Source organism: Brienomyrus brachyistius, chromosome 2, assembly GCF_023856365.1.
Source record: "Brienomyrus brachyistius isolate T26 chromosome 2, BBRACH_0.4, whole genome shotgun sequence".
Lineage (NCBI taxonomy): Eukaryota > Metazoa > Chordata > Actinopteri > Osteoglossiformes > Mormyridae > Brienomyrus > Brienomyrus brachyistius.
The window spans coordinates 43,451,656-43,465,733 of NC_064534.1; the positions used below are offsets into that span (position 1 = coordinate 43,451,656).

Here is a 14,078-nt window from a genome sequence, read left to right on the forward strand (position 1 = left end):
CCAGCTGATAAACGGGGTCGTTATAGTCAATCTGTACACTGTAACAAAAGTCAGTAAAATATACATCAAAACACCGTCAAATTCCAACGGTAATGGAGCGTAAAACCAAAAACTTCCTTTTACTGTATTAAATAGATTGAATAACCGTTAATTGTTAGACTGGATAAAACTTTGTTTTTTACTGTAATAAAATGTTGAAATTATAAATATTTTCTGTGAAAACAAATAAATATGCATACATTTTACAATTAAATATTGTAATGTTGAAAATGTCTGAAAAACGTAGATTTTACGGTATTATTTGAGTAAAACTACATCTTTTGGGGTTGTGCACATTGGAATTCACAGTATAAAGCTGTAGATTTTTAAGCAAACAAAAACATTCATTTTTACAGAAGCAAGATGTTAAAAAATAGGGTCCACCGTAATAATACAACCATTTTTTTAAAAGCAAATATCAGCAGTAAAAGACAATAAAATTGATAGTATTTTTTTTTATTTTAAAATTCAGATACTGATATACAGATTAAAAGTTAGGCCTGCAGTATATCATTGTTAACCTTCTGATAAAAAAAAATCAACAGCAAAAGAAGATGTTTAAAATAAAGTTCACGGTTGTGAATAAAATTGATTTCAATAATCTTTTTTAATTATTATTTTAAAACAACTTTATGTTGTTGTGTTTCACGGCATATTAGCAGACCACCTTAAGTGGGTCCGCCTTAAATTTTGAGTTTGTGTGATCGCTGTTGATTGGCAGCTAAACTGCTGGTAAACTGTGTACAGACGTATTACGTTCGAATTGCAGAGAAAAAAAAATCCTGGTAGCAACATTGTGCAGTATGAGCGAACCATTTCACCAAAAAAAGGGGAAGCAAGGCAAGATGTGGCTGCAGCGGTCCGCAGACGTGACTTCTGATCAAATTCAAACCTCCTCCTAAAGAAACAAAGAGCGACATTACATTGCGGGATGACGTCACCTGAAAATGACCAATAGCACGGCGCGCTGCTGAGCTGCATGCCAACCGCTCTTTTTTTCATGCAGGAGAGTCAAGTTGGCTTCGCTAACGGACACAGTTTTGAACTCGTATATTAGCGCCATTTATAGCTGCTTGGACCACAGCATCTTCGGAATTTGTAGACATCCTGGCAGTTTACAATTAGTTCAAGGTGAGGTGTGTACATGCAACATCAAGTTAGCCCTGTTATAAAAATCCACCAGCCCAGCGTTTATAGATAATTTTAGCAGTTTGTTTTTTATGAGTGAGGTTGTGAATTTAGTTAGCATTTGTGAGTTGAGTTAGCATTACTGTCGCGAGGGAAGCATTGCTCTGGATTAGTTTCTGTGTTTGGCGTGCTTAATTCGCTAGGGAGGAATTACCAAAGTACATGGAGTTATGTTAACCTGTAATTTCTGTGGTAAGGTAGTTCAGTCATCAAGGGGCTACGTGCTTCATTGTAAACTGCATCGGAATGAGCCACGTTGTTTCTTTCGGTGTATTGAAGCAGGCTGTAAGCAGGCATACACCAGGTATGGCGCGTTTAAGGCTCATTTTTACCGAAGACACTCTGCCCCCACCCATGTCACTGGTGTGGCGGTGGTTTCTTCATTTACATGTGCAATGGCGATGTGTGAACGTCAGTGTCAGAACTCTAAAGAGTTAATAGCTCATCTGAAGAGCCATATTGTGGAAGGACACGTGGTCACTTGTCCAGTAAGAGGATGCACAAATACCTTTAGAGTTAAATCATCTTTTACTGCTCACATGTCACGTAAACACAGAGTTTTCAGACAGCAGCATTGGTGATTTATATAGAGATTCTGCATGTCAATCATCATCTGTTCCAACCACATCAGATGACTTTGTACCCTTGTTTTCCGAGCCTGCTGCACAGTCTATTACAGATAACATGGAAATGCCCCCTGAATTCTGTGATCTTTTTCTGAGAAACGTTTCACTATTCTACTTAAAATTGCAGGGTCAGTTTCTACTGCCTGCTTCAACCATACAGAACATTGTGGAGGAAATGCAGAACATACATGAGTTCGGACAGACATACAGTTTGGGTAAACTTGCATCACTGTTAAAAGATGACACATCATTATCAGAGGAGGACATCAACAAAGTCTGCGAGTCTGTCAAAAGCTATGATCTTTTTTCTGCATGTCATACCGGGCCATTGAGGACAGTGCACTCCAGAGCTCAGACCTTTAAAAAAGCCTTCAACTATGTGGAACCAAAGAAAATATTTTTAGGGAGAGATGAAAACAGAAAAGATAGGTTTGCCTATTATGTGCCTTTAAGAGAGACTTTGAGATGTCTGCTAGAGTCTTATCTGTGGCAGAAATCAGAAGAGCCCTCTACTGAGCCTCCTGCTGATGTTCTGTGTGACATAAGTGATAGTAAGCTGTTTAAATCAAATGATTTTTTTGGTCAAAACCCATCATGCCTCAAGCTAGTACTCTACCAGGATGCCTTTGAAGTCGTTAACCCTTTAGGCTCTGCAAGGACAAAACACAAGGTATTAGCTGTATATGCATCAGTGGCAAACTTGCCACTTCATGTACGCTCAGACACAGATCACATGTCTCTTGTCTTACTGTGCAGGGAGAAAGATTTTAAAGAGTTTGGTCATGCTAATGTGTTCTCTGAATTACTAGCAGACTTGAAAGAATTGGAGGACAGTGGGATTGTTGCATCAGATGAAACTAGAGTCAAAGGAACTTTGTTTTGCATTGCTGGTGATAATCTGGGTTCTCACTGTATTGGTGGCTTCACTGAAAACTTTAGTTCTTCAAAGTACTTCTGCAGGTACTGCCTGATAACGAAATCTGAATTTCAGGGTGCTGACCCAAACCTGTGTGGACCAGAACGTACCAAAGAGAACTACAACTCTGCTGTTGATCGCCTCCAGATTGACAATACACCAGACGTCGAAGGAGTGAAGTTCAGGTCAGTGTTCAATTCACTGAAATACTTCAACGTTTGTATGCCAGGCTTGCCACCATGTCTAGGTCATGATATCTTTGAGGGAGTTTTGGCTTATGATGTGGCACTGTATCTGAAATACTTCATAAAGAAAAAAGCATGGTTCACTTACTCCACTCTGAACCGACGCATCAAACAGTTTAGTTACCATGCGTCTGATGCTTCTACAAAGCCATCTGAGGTCAGTCCTCAAGCAGCTAAACTCTCAGGACAGGCTATACAGAACTGGAACTTCCTCCGATTGCTGCCTCTCATAGTTGGTGACATAGTGACAGACCCCACAGATGATGTGTGGAACTTAACTCTGCAGCTGAAAGATATTGTAGACATGGTGTGTGCTCAGAAAATTTCAGTGGCTCAGGTAGCATATCTTGATATTCTTATTCAAGAATATTTAGAGTCAAGAAAACCTCTGTTCCCAGAATGCAACCTGAGACCAAAACACCATTTTCTACGCCATTACCCAGCACTGATTCTGAAATTTGGCCCACTGATAAGATTATGGACAATGCGCTTTGAAAGTAAGCACAGTTATTTCAAGAGGTGTGCCAGAAATCTGAAAAATTTCAAAAACCTCTGCCATACACTCTCTGAAAGACATCAGATATTTCAAGCCTATCTTGCAGCAGGGTCATTGTGTCAATCTGTCTTGAAAGTCAAAGATGGTTCTCCATTTTACTCAGTGCTGTACAGTAAAGCCATTCAAGAAGCAGTTCAAATGTTTGACTTTACTGAAACCAATACAAAGGTCACAGTAGAAACGATGTACAAGGGAACACAGTACAAGAAAGGACACTTCCTTGTCACAGGGGGCTCTGACTCTGTTGAGTTTGGTGAAGTAGTTCTCATTTTGATTAAGAATGACAGTGTTTATTTTCTGGTGTCGGTGCACGTGACAGAATACCATTCTCAGTATCATCTGCACTCAGTGAGAAAGGAAAAAGAAAAGATGCAGTGTGTGAACATCATTGACTTAATTGATTTCTATCCATTAACATCTTACATGAAGTATGGGTACCAAATGGTTCCACTGAAACACAGTGTGCTGTCACAATAATGGGGCTGTTAGTTTGGTACTTACGAAACACTGTATAAAAGTGTAGTATCAAGCAAGATCAGCTTCATATTTTAAGACCAAAGGTACCATTTGGTGTAAATTGACCTTTATTCACATTCTTTTATCAGACATCTCGGAAATGGGGGACAGCATAAGGAGTTCCATTACTAAGGTGCTGCCGGACCTGTCTGCCTTAATCCTTGAAATTGTACTAGAGACACTACAATCATTAGGAGTGGAGACATCTGAGGACTTGCAGTTCATCAGTGAGACTGATCTGAACTCTGTCCTGAGACCAGTTCAGGCAAGAAAACTGCTGGCTGCTTGGAAACAAACCAGTAAGTATTATGATTTCATTGCACAATAGCCATGAAGGGCTTTCTGTTTTTTCTATTATGCTTTGGCCAAGGTCCAAGAAGTACAATTAATCTATCGTTTGTGATATTGATTTACAGCACCAAATATGGAAATTTCAAGCCAGGCCAGCATATCGTCTCCATCTTCTTGCTCCTCATTTTCTGCCTCACCCAGTCCAATATATTCTCTAGACTGGGTAGATAACTTTAGAATTCCAAGTGAAGATTTTCCAGAAGACTTGATCCAGTGTCTTCAGAGAGAGAAAAGACCAAAGCCTCGATTGCGGAGGGAGATGATCCGCATTATTGTGAAGGAGATGATGAAAGCCTGTGCCTCTCCAAGTAGAAGAGCCTCGACTGAAATTGCAAAAAAAACTGGTTGCGATGTATCCCAAGTCACTGCAGGATGTCATAGAGGGGGAAGTGGTAGGACAGGGGTACCACTCTTTGGTAAAACAGATTCAGGCACGAATTGAAAATGTGAAGAGGTCTACTTCACCAGTGTTACAGAAGCGCAAACAGGGAGGATCAGATGACACCGATGAAGTCACACCTGAAAAGCGAGCATCTGTTCAAGACACATATGGCTGCATAAAGTGGGACATGAAGTTTTTGCCAGTCAGTGAGACACTGGAAACCCAGCAGGAGAAGAAGGAACGTATGAAGATTCTCAGTGAACAGATAAGCTTCAGTCATGAAGAAGTAAAAACTCTAATGAAATGCACCTACTACTCTCAGCGCAAAGCAATAAACAGCGGAGCAGACATGCAAACCCTCAAAGAAGAGTGGCCTTATTTGTTTCAGGCGATTGGAATGACAGTCCATTTTAAAGAACTTACTGGGGTACCGCTGAAAGAGACTTTCCTCACCAGTCTAGAAAAGAAGGGAAAACGGCTTCTGGACTTTCTGAAAACCACTTGTGCAGACAAGAGCAAGCGTGTCTTGGAGGCTGTCATAGAACTGCAGAGGGGACAGCTGAAGGGCTGCTCAGAAGACCTGAAAGATATGATGCTCCTCCTCCTCTCCTATTTCGATGAAAAAGAGGAGACCCTCTTCCACTATGCTGATGAAACATGTCTGGCAAAAGAAGTCCAAGTGGAAAGCCTGCCTGTGACACCATGTATCATTGGTTGTGGTGAGTTGAAAATCAGTACAAGTGCACCGAACCTAAGCTAATGCAAGGATACACTATATTAAATGTCTGCACTTTCACTATTTTAAGACACATTTGAATAGTAAAGGGGGTTTTACAGTTAATTCTTTTACACTTGTATTTCATTCCAAGGATCCTCCTGCTTTGCATCAAGACTGTTCATGCTCAGCATTGACCACAAAGTTGTAAATGACCAAATGACTGACTTCATCTCTGCAATCTGTCTGATGCTTGGTAGCTACTACTGCCTGAACATCCACTATCCCCTGGAACTTGGCTCCACACTTGAATTCCTTCAGAGGTAATTCTTTTACTTTTCCCTTGCCTTTCCCTTTCTTTTTTTTCTTCATTGTATTAGTGTTTTATTATGGATTATTGTGTTTATCAAGGTGTTTCTTCAACATTAACCCAGAGAAGGGAACAAAAGTTGAAAAAACTAAGAAGAAGACACTGCATGTGAACCCAAGAGTACTCACCCTCATCGCCGATCTCTCTGATCACGAGTGGCGAGAGACTGTTTAAAGACATTTTGAACAGATCGGTACAGTCAGCTTAACTGTACCTTGACTGGGAACTACTGTGTTGTTTATGTTTTCAGTTATCCCAGCTGATATTGAGTACTGTACTCTTACCTGATTTCTGTTATCACAGGCATACTTTTCAGAGGTTTTTACCATATATCTTTAAACAATCCCTCTAACTAGGGATTGTTACTGAGAACTGTACTTTTGATGTTTCAGAGATGTTCTATATTCTATACAAGAGTTTAAACTATTTGAATTTTGTATTGCCCTAATTAGCAAACAAGTTAAGTGTTGCACTGAACTGTTAACATTGAAATTTAAACAGCACTGTCTGTTACAAACATTACTTTACGTTACATTGACTTTAACTGTTATTATAGCATTTTGTAGCTGTACGTTTCTGCAAAAGTGATGTCACAAGCTTATGTGTTTGTTCAAATTCATGTTTTCCTGAAAATGGTTAATATACATTTGTTAGTTGACTTTAAGTGTAGAGCTTAAGCAGTTTTGGCTTTCTTTTTTCATAATGCCAGGAGAAGCTTTACATGCTTGTTTTGCCTTTATTTGTTTAAAGCAATATATTTGACTAGCAGCAAGTGTGTGGAGGTCAAAATATGTTCAAGACAATAAAAATGTCAGTGAAGGACATCTGAAATTTTGTTGCAGTGGTTTTCTGATGCATGTGTTTTAAGGGTTAAGGGTGGTGGCACAGCTAAGACCCAAGAGTCTCTTTCAAGGTTAGTAAAGTAAACAGATTCAAGAAGATATTTTACACATTTCTCTGTTGTCTGTCTCTAAATCTTATTTTGTCTTTATTATGATTAAAAATGTTTGTTTTGTTCCTGCCCTTTTCAGACACTGAATTTGAGCAGAAACCATAAGGATACTCAAAGGACCTGTGACTCTCAGGAAATGGTGAGATTTCAGGTCATAATCTTTTTTTCTTTTTTTTCCATTAAATTCATTTTCCTTTTTCCCTTTACAATATTGCTGTTTTGTTTTTGTAAACAGCATCAAATGAGAGTGACAGATGAAACAGTTTCAAGACAATGGCAGGTAAAGCATGCTGAAGATTGAAACAAACCTTGGCTGGAAATATTTGGTATGTGTTTTACCGTAAATCAAATTGTTGAAAAACATTCAGCTACACTGCAACACAGGGAAACTTGATTTGCACTTATTTTGTTACTTAAATTTCTTGTCTCATTATTTTTGTCAGTTATTATTGTTTATGGTGTATGCCCTTTTTGTTTTCTTTCTGAATGCAGAAGGTATCTAGCCGGTCCACAATGAAAGTTTCGTTGCCCCCCATGAGTCTTCTGGCAGAAATGATGGTGCCTGTATTCTTTGGTTTCCCTAAACATCACACCCTGCCTGTTTATACGAGGCTCTTCAATTAAGTCTGCACCCAAAGATTCAATAAGAGGTAAGCAGTGGTATTATTCAAGTTTTGCTAAAGAAAGATGGACAGGAGACACTAATCTTAATCAGCTGAGCTCAGGTTCATGTCCAGGTGAGCAGTTTCATACGCTATAAAATGTAGATTGAATGATAGGTCTCATCACCATGCATTCAGCCATTAACTTCAAGTTCTATGATAAATCAATAGGAAACTTAAATACGTTTTCAAACAAATTATGATTGTGATTAGGGCTGCGTTGTGTATGTATCACTTTTACATAAGTAGATTTAAAGGATAACTATTGCCAAAACGCAACCTGGGCTGTTTTATTTTTACTGTATCGATTTTGATGCGCTCAAATTTATGCCCCTAGTATTCCCATTCACCGGCTATTGACCACAAAACAAAATCACGGTCAATCTCAAAAACGGCTCGTTTGTCATAATTATGCTTTTAGATATATGTTTGTCTCGTTTACAGTAAAAAAAATAACAGCCCAGGTTGCATTTTGACAATAGCTACCCTTTAAGAACTGTATATTTTACACTTAAGAAATCATTTATCATTAGATCTGTTTTTGGCAGCACATTTTGTTCATTTCTGTGCATTTTGCTCAAGCACTGATCAAACTTTGTCCATTTTTTGCTGCAGAGGGGATCCTGTCAGTCCAAAGTGAACTCCTGATGGACATTGAAGTACTCCTGCAGAGCTTGTATCTTCGACACCATGCGCATTAGAAACTCCACTGAGTCCTTTCCTTCACTAAGGCAGGACCCAGTGACTCATTACTGTTTATAGGGGCAGGTAATTTTTTGTTTCATGTTTATTCATTCCTCCATGGATTACCAGCCATATATATGGACACATGCTGTATTCTCAAGATCTATGCTGTTTGGTAGGAATAGAGAAAATGATATGTTTAGTCTGTTTTCAAATGGTATGTCAAATTTTCTCATTGTTTATCAGTAATATTCACTACCTTGGTTATATATGAGCATCTTTAGATTTTTCTATATTTAGCAGTTGCAAATGTAAAATGTACAGTAAACTATTTATGTTCCTCATATTGTACTGTATTTTTAGCGGTAAAATACCGGCAGCTGTGGTTGCCAGGAATTTACCGTAAAATGTATCTGGTCAAAATAAAATGCTGTAATTTGTTATACAATTTCACTGTGTTTTTTACTGTCAAAGGTTTTAATAAGGTTTAACATATTTCTTTTATTTTTACAGTTATTTACAATAATAGGGTCTATCCTATCACTGTTAAATTAACAACAAATTACTGTAAATATTATTATATTATAACTTTTTTTTTACTGCAAATATCCGTAAAAAGCTATGGAAAGTTGCATTTTTTACATTAAATTGCTGTATAATTGACAAATATATTTGTTTTTTTCTACCATGATTTTGGTAAAATAATACGTGGTCTACCTTAAAATTTAGGGTTACAAAACCAGTATACCGTATTGTCTTTTACAGATTCCACATTTTTTTCACGGTATATTCCTGGCAACCACAGCTGCCAGTATTTTACCGTAAATTTGACAGTTTTTTTTTTACAGTGTACGTGGAACAATACCCGCATCGTGGATTTTTCTGTATGAAATGCTTAAAGACTGATTTTGTCCTTGTCGTCCCCCCAAGACACTGCCGATGATGAATTGTTGATCGCTGCGGCTGAAAAAATTGAAGCGGGTATAGCGACGGCAGAAACTTCAACCGACGGCGCACAGAGCGAACCTGAAGAACAGTTGGAATCTACGCCGCCGGGTACTCCTACTACAGGGGTTGTGACCCCGGACCAAGGGTTCCCAGCAAGCGGTGATCCAGCGACCACATCCCGGGCCTTATCGGGACCCCTGCAGAGGACGCAAGATTGGAATATTGACCAATTAACACCTTGGCAGTGGCCGGTTGCGAGCTCCCTGGACGGTGCTGTATCCCGGGCTGGGAGGCTGAAGGGGCTCAAGGTAGCTTTTTTCCTTTTTCAGGATCAAATGTGTGATTTTTTGGCGGATTTGTCTGATCAGATATAAAGAATAAGCACAGACATGGCAGAAAACTGGAGGCAGTGGAGTTTTGACGGGGGTAGAAGCATGCATATAAATGATGACGACGATGGTGAAACGCCGCTGAACCCCGATCTGCTTCGGCTGATTGATGAACTGAATGACGGACCACCGGCTGAAATTAACCCCTACATGCTCGCCTTAATAAATGATTTAAATGAGAATGGTGCTCATGAAGCGGTTGAGGCTATGGACTATGTTAATATGGGTGACGCTATAGGCGATGTAGACGGGTGGCTACCAAATGCTGATGTGTCTATGAATGTGGAAATGGCTGACGACCACGCGGCTGACAGCGGACCGGACAACGATGTGCAAATGCTTGACGCTGATGACGGATCGGCCACGTACGCTGAACTGCATCAGATGATAGCTGAACTGAATGGTGAGCAACCGGGTGAATTTAACCCCATTTTACAAAACTTCTTAAATGATTTAAATGATGAAGATGGAGCGGCGGTGGAACCAGAAATTATGGACATTGATAATGTGGTACAACAACATGGTGGGGGTGCAGCTGATGTTGATGTTAATGTAATACGCAGACCACTGTTTAACAACACCGAGATAAGGCAACGCTTTCACTTTGAGGGGATTGAGCATGATGACATAGTAGATGTCTACAGGGCCATTATACAGACATTCCAAAATTTGGTTGACAGAGTGAACGCTTTAGCGGGTCCGGGGGATATCATACAGGTGGAACTGCAGGGGAATTCAGTGACTAATAACACAGCTATACATGTTAGAGGCGAGATCGATCTAAATGATCTGCTATCGATGGTAGACAACCTTACACAGAGTAATGCCGAGGTTTTCAGCGATGAAACGCTGGAGCTGGTCGTGCAGATTATTCATAATCGAAATGGTGGCGCGGCCAAACGACAGAAATTAACAAAACTTTTAAAATCTGACATTTTGCAAAAGAAGCTCAGGTGCCTTATTGTTTCTGAAAACTCGGGCAATAATCTGTGCTTTGCTTACTGCGTAGTCCACCTCTTAAACCCTGACATGTCACATGAGATTGCGGAGATAGAAGCTAAACGTTTACAGGAATCAGTCGGTCTAACTGTTGCTGACATGGTTTCATTCTCAAACATAGCAGAGTTTGAGCGAATGCTTGGGGTCAAAATCGTTGTATGGTACCGATGTGACAAGTCTGACATTTTTAAGAAATTTCAGACAAACCCCGAGCCTCGTAATAAAACAATCTTTCTGTACCTTCAAGATCAGCATTATTTCGGTATAAAAAGCTTGACGTCGTTTTTTGGGGAATCTTACGTCTGTGATTATTGTTATGCCTCATTCAGTATTAAAACAGGGCACAAATGTGAGTATTACTGCAACGTTTGTCTCAGTCCCGAGTGCCATAAGCATCGCACAGCATACATACATTGTGAGGACTGCGGGTCGTTCTGTCGATCGCGGTATTGTTTCGAGCAGCACAAAATGTCAAAACAGCAACCAGGCGGCACTGGTGTACGCAGCTTGTGCGACACAGTCAAGTATCGTGACAAGTGTAACAATCGGTACACCGTCACAAAAAATAACCAAAAGGGTCAGAAGTGTAAGCCAAATACCAGATGCGCTTTTTGTAAAGAGGACTTGACCCCTGACTGTGAGCATCAGTGTTTTATCGAGCCAGTAAAAACTGAGGCCTTGACAGACCGCTATGTATTTTACGACTTTGAATGTAGACAAGATGAGGGGACGCACATTGCTAATTACATCTGCTGCATTGACTTTGAGGGCAATTGTTGGACCGCTAAGGGGGATGGCTGTGTGGCGGAATTTTTCAAAAAGTACCGCAACCGTAAATACAAGGGGTACACATTTATAGCGCACAACTCTAAAGGCTATGATAGTTACCTTCTCATGAAATATTTAGTTGAAAATGGCATCACACCCCACATTATCACACAGGGCAGCAAACTGCTCTGTGTGTCAGACGAGGACTTTAGCCAAAGATACATTGACTCCCTCTGCTTTCTGCCCATGAAGCTGAGCGCATTCCCCGCCGCTTTGGGTTTTGAGAGCGAAAAGAAGGGCTATTTCTATTTTTGGAACACCGTAGAAAATCAAAATTACGTCGGTCCCTACCCGCCAACAGAGGCATACGGTGTGCAAACCATGATGGAGAAGGAAAAGAGAGAGTTTATGGAGTGGTACGGTACTGTTGCGGGAGAGGTGTTTGACTTTAGAAAAGAAATGGCAGAGTACTGTAAAAATGATGTTGTCATCTTGAGAGAGGGTTGTCTCAGGTTCAGGGGTGAGATTATAAACAGTTGTAATCTAGACCCCTTTCAATGTGTCACCATTGCCTCAGTGTGCATGAAGCAGTTTTGCATGAGTTTTTTGCCTGAAAATACCGTCGCTCTAACCACTCCAGATAATTACATCAAGCGACAAAAGGCATACTCCACACCATCTATTCAGTGGCTGGAATACATCGCGCATAGCGAAAAACTAGAGATTCAGCACGCGCTCTGTAGAGGGGAGGTGAAAATGGGTCCCTACTACCTCGACGGCTATGCCGAAATCGACGGGGTTCGTACGGCGTACGAATTTGCGGGGTGTTTTTTTCACGGGTGCCCAGAATGCTTTGATTCAAACGCACTGAATCCTGTAACAAAACTGCGTTTTGGGGACATGCATCAGCAGTTTCAGGATAAAATATTTGCCCTTAAACACACGTACAACCTCAATGTACATGTTATTTGGGAACACCAGTGGGGCAAAATGAAGGCTGAAAATGCAAATGTACAGGCATTCTTGAGGGAATTTGACTTTCCAGAGCGCATCGACCCTCGGGACGCTCTGTTTGGCGGCAGAACTAACGCCTTGCAATTGCACTACAAAGCAGAGGGCAACGAGCGTATACATTACTACGACTTCACGAGCCTTTACCCCTCTGTCAACAAGTTTAAGGAGTACCCGGTAGGCCACCCCGTAATCATTTACCGCGATTTCGACAGTGTGGAAAACTATTTTGGGTTGATCAAAGCCAAGGTTTACCCACCGAGAGGTCTTTACCTGCCGGTTCTGCCTTACAGGTCCGGCGGTAAACTCATGTTCACACTTTGCCGAACATGCTGTGAAACTGAGACGCAAGGGGTCTGCAATCATTCAGATGAGCAGAGAGCTCTGAGCGGTACGTGGTGCAGTATCGAAATCAACAAGGCTGTTGAAAAGGGCTACAAAATTGCCAAGATTTACGAGGTCTGGCATTTCCCCGATAGGACAGACACACTCTTTGCTGACTATATTAACACCCATTTAAAGGGAAAACAGGAGGCTTCGGGTTATCCCTCTTGGGTAAAGAGTGCTGAGGATAAAGAGAGATACATACAGACCTACTTTGAGAAGGAGGGCATCCGCTTGAACCCAGAAAACATCGGGGTGAACAAAGTGAAACGCCAAATTTCCAAATTGTTTTTAAACAGTCTTTGGGGAAAATTTGGTCAGAGGATAAATCAGGCAAGTACGACGCTCATCAAAGACCCCGATGAGTTTCTCATGTTCATTTTTTCAAAGCTGGTCAATGTGTCTCACTTTTCCTTTTTGAATGACAATGTGGAAATGGTCCAATGGCGGAACATAAAGGTGTTCCCTAACACGCCGCGGCACGTCAACACGTTTATTGCGGCGTTCACTACCGCGTATGCAAGGCTCGAGCTGTACAACCTCATGGATCGCTTGGGGCGGCGTACGCTGTACCATGATACAGACTCTGTCATTTTTGTCAGCAAGCCGGGGGACTGGATGCCACCTTTGGGTGACTTTCTCGGTGAGCTGACAAGCGAGTTGGACCCAGATGATCACATTGTGGAATTTGTTTCAGGGGGCCCCAAAACTTATGGGTACAGAACCGCAAAAAGTAAAACAAACTTGAAAGTTAAGGGAATAACGCTGCACAACACCAATTTGAAAGTTGTCAACATCGCATCCCTCACAGAGTTAGTTCACGATTTTTTGAGTAACCCACGTGACCCCCCTCGAGAGATCAGGACATCTACGCAGCAAATCTTGAGGGATAAAAGGGGGTTCCTTTTGAAAAATAAGACAGTCAACAAGTGTTTCAAGGTTGTGTACACCAAGCGGCAGCTACTGCCTGACTATTCCACACTGCCTTATGGATTCTAGTGACGGGTTCGACAATAGGCTTCAGCACCCATTCTCGTGCATTATATCGGGACCGAGCAACTGTGGCAAGTCTTATTTCATTAAAAGACTGCTTGAGAATGTGGATTGTACATTGTCCAGAGTGCCTGAAAACGTCGTATGGTGCTATTCTTGCTGGCAACCATTGTATGATGATTTGTTGTGCAAAATAAAAAATATTAAATTTGTGTAAGGAATCCCAGAGTCTCTGTGTGACGATGAACTTTTACCATCAAATAAAATTAATTTGATCATCATTGACGACCTTATGGAAAAAGCCAGCGATAACGGCGAGGTGGAAAAAGCTTTTACCAAGTACACGCATCACAGAAATCTAAGCGTCATATATCTGGTGCAGAA

The 14,078-nt window shown here is 40.9% G+C and overlaps 3 protein-coding genes across 3 annotated transcripts in view; 1 reads left to right on the plus strand and 2 right to left on the minus strand.

Annotated features, from left to right (window-relative positions):
• LOC125715120 (uncharacterized) overlaps window positions 1–14,078 on the minus strand; it is a 1,180,389-nt gene that overhangs the window by 305,627 nt on the left and 860,684 nt on the right. The gene's annotated exons all lie outside the window — the stretch shown is intronic.
• LOC125715114 (uncharacterized) overlaps window positions 1–14,078 on the minus strand; it is a 935,270-nt gene that overhangs the window by 58,740 nt on the left and 862,452 nt on the right. The window lies entirely within an intron of this gene.
• Window positions 1,073–8,650, plus strand: LOC125715316 (uncharacterized). The gene is made up of 10 exons (XM_048986638.1): window positions 1,073–1,170; window positions 2,845–2,954; window positions 4,176–4,385; window positions 4,503–5,538; window positions 5,689–5,857; window positions 6,773–6,817; window positions 6,936–6,995; window positions 7,092–7,182; window positions 7,349–7,506; window positions 8,134–8,650. The coding sequence occupies exons 4-7, from the start codon at window positions 4,788–4,790 to the stop codon at window positions 6,940–6,942; spliced, it is 972 nt and encodes a 323-aa protein (XP_048842595.1). The 5' UTR covers window positions 1,073–1,170; window positions 2,845–2,954; window positions 4,176–4,385; window positions 4,503–4,787; the 3' UTR covers window positions 6,943–6,995; window positions 7,092–7,182; window positions 7,349–7,506; window positions 8,134–8,650.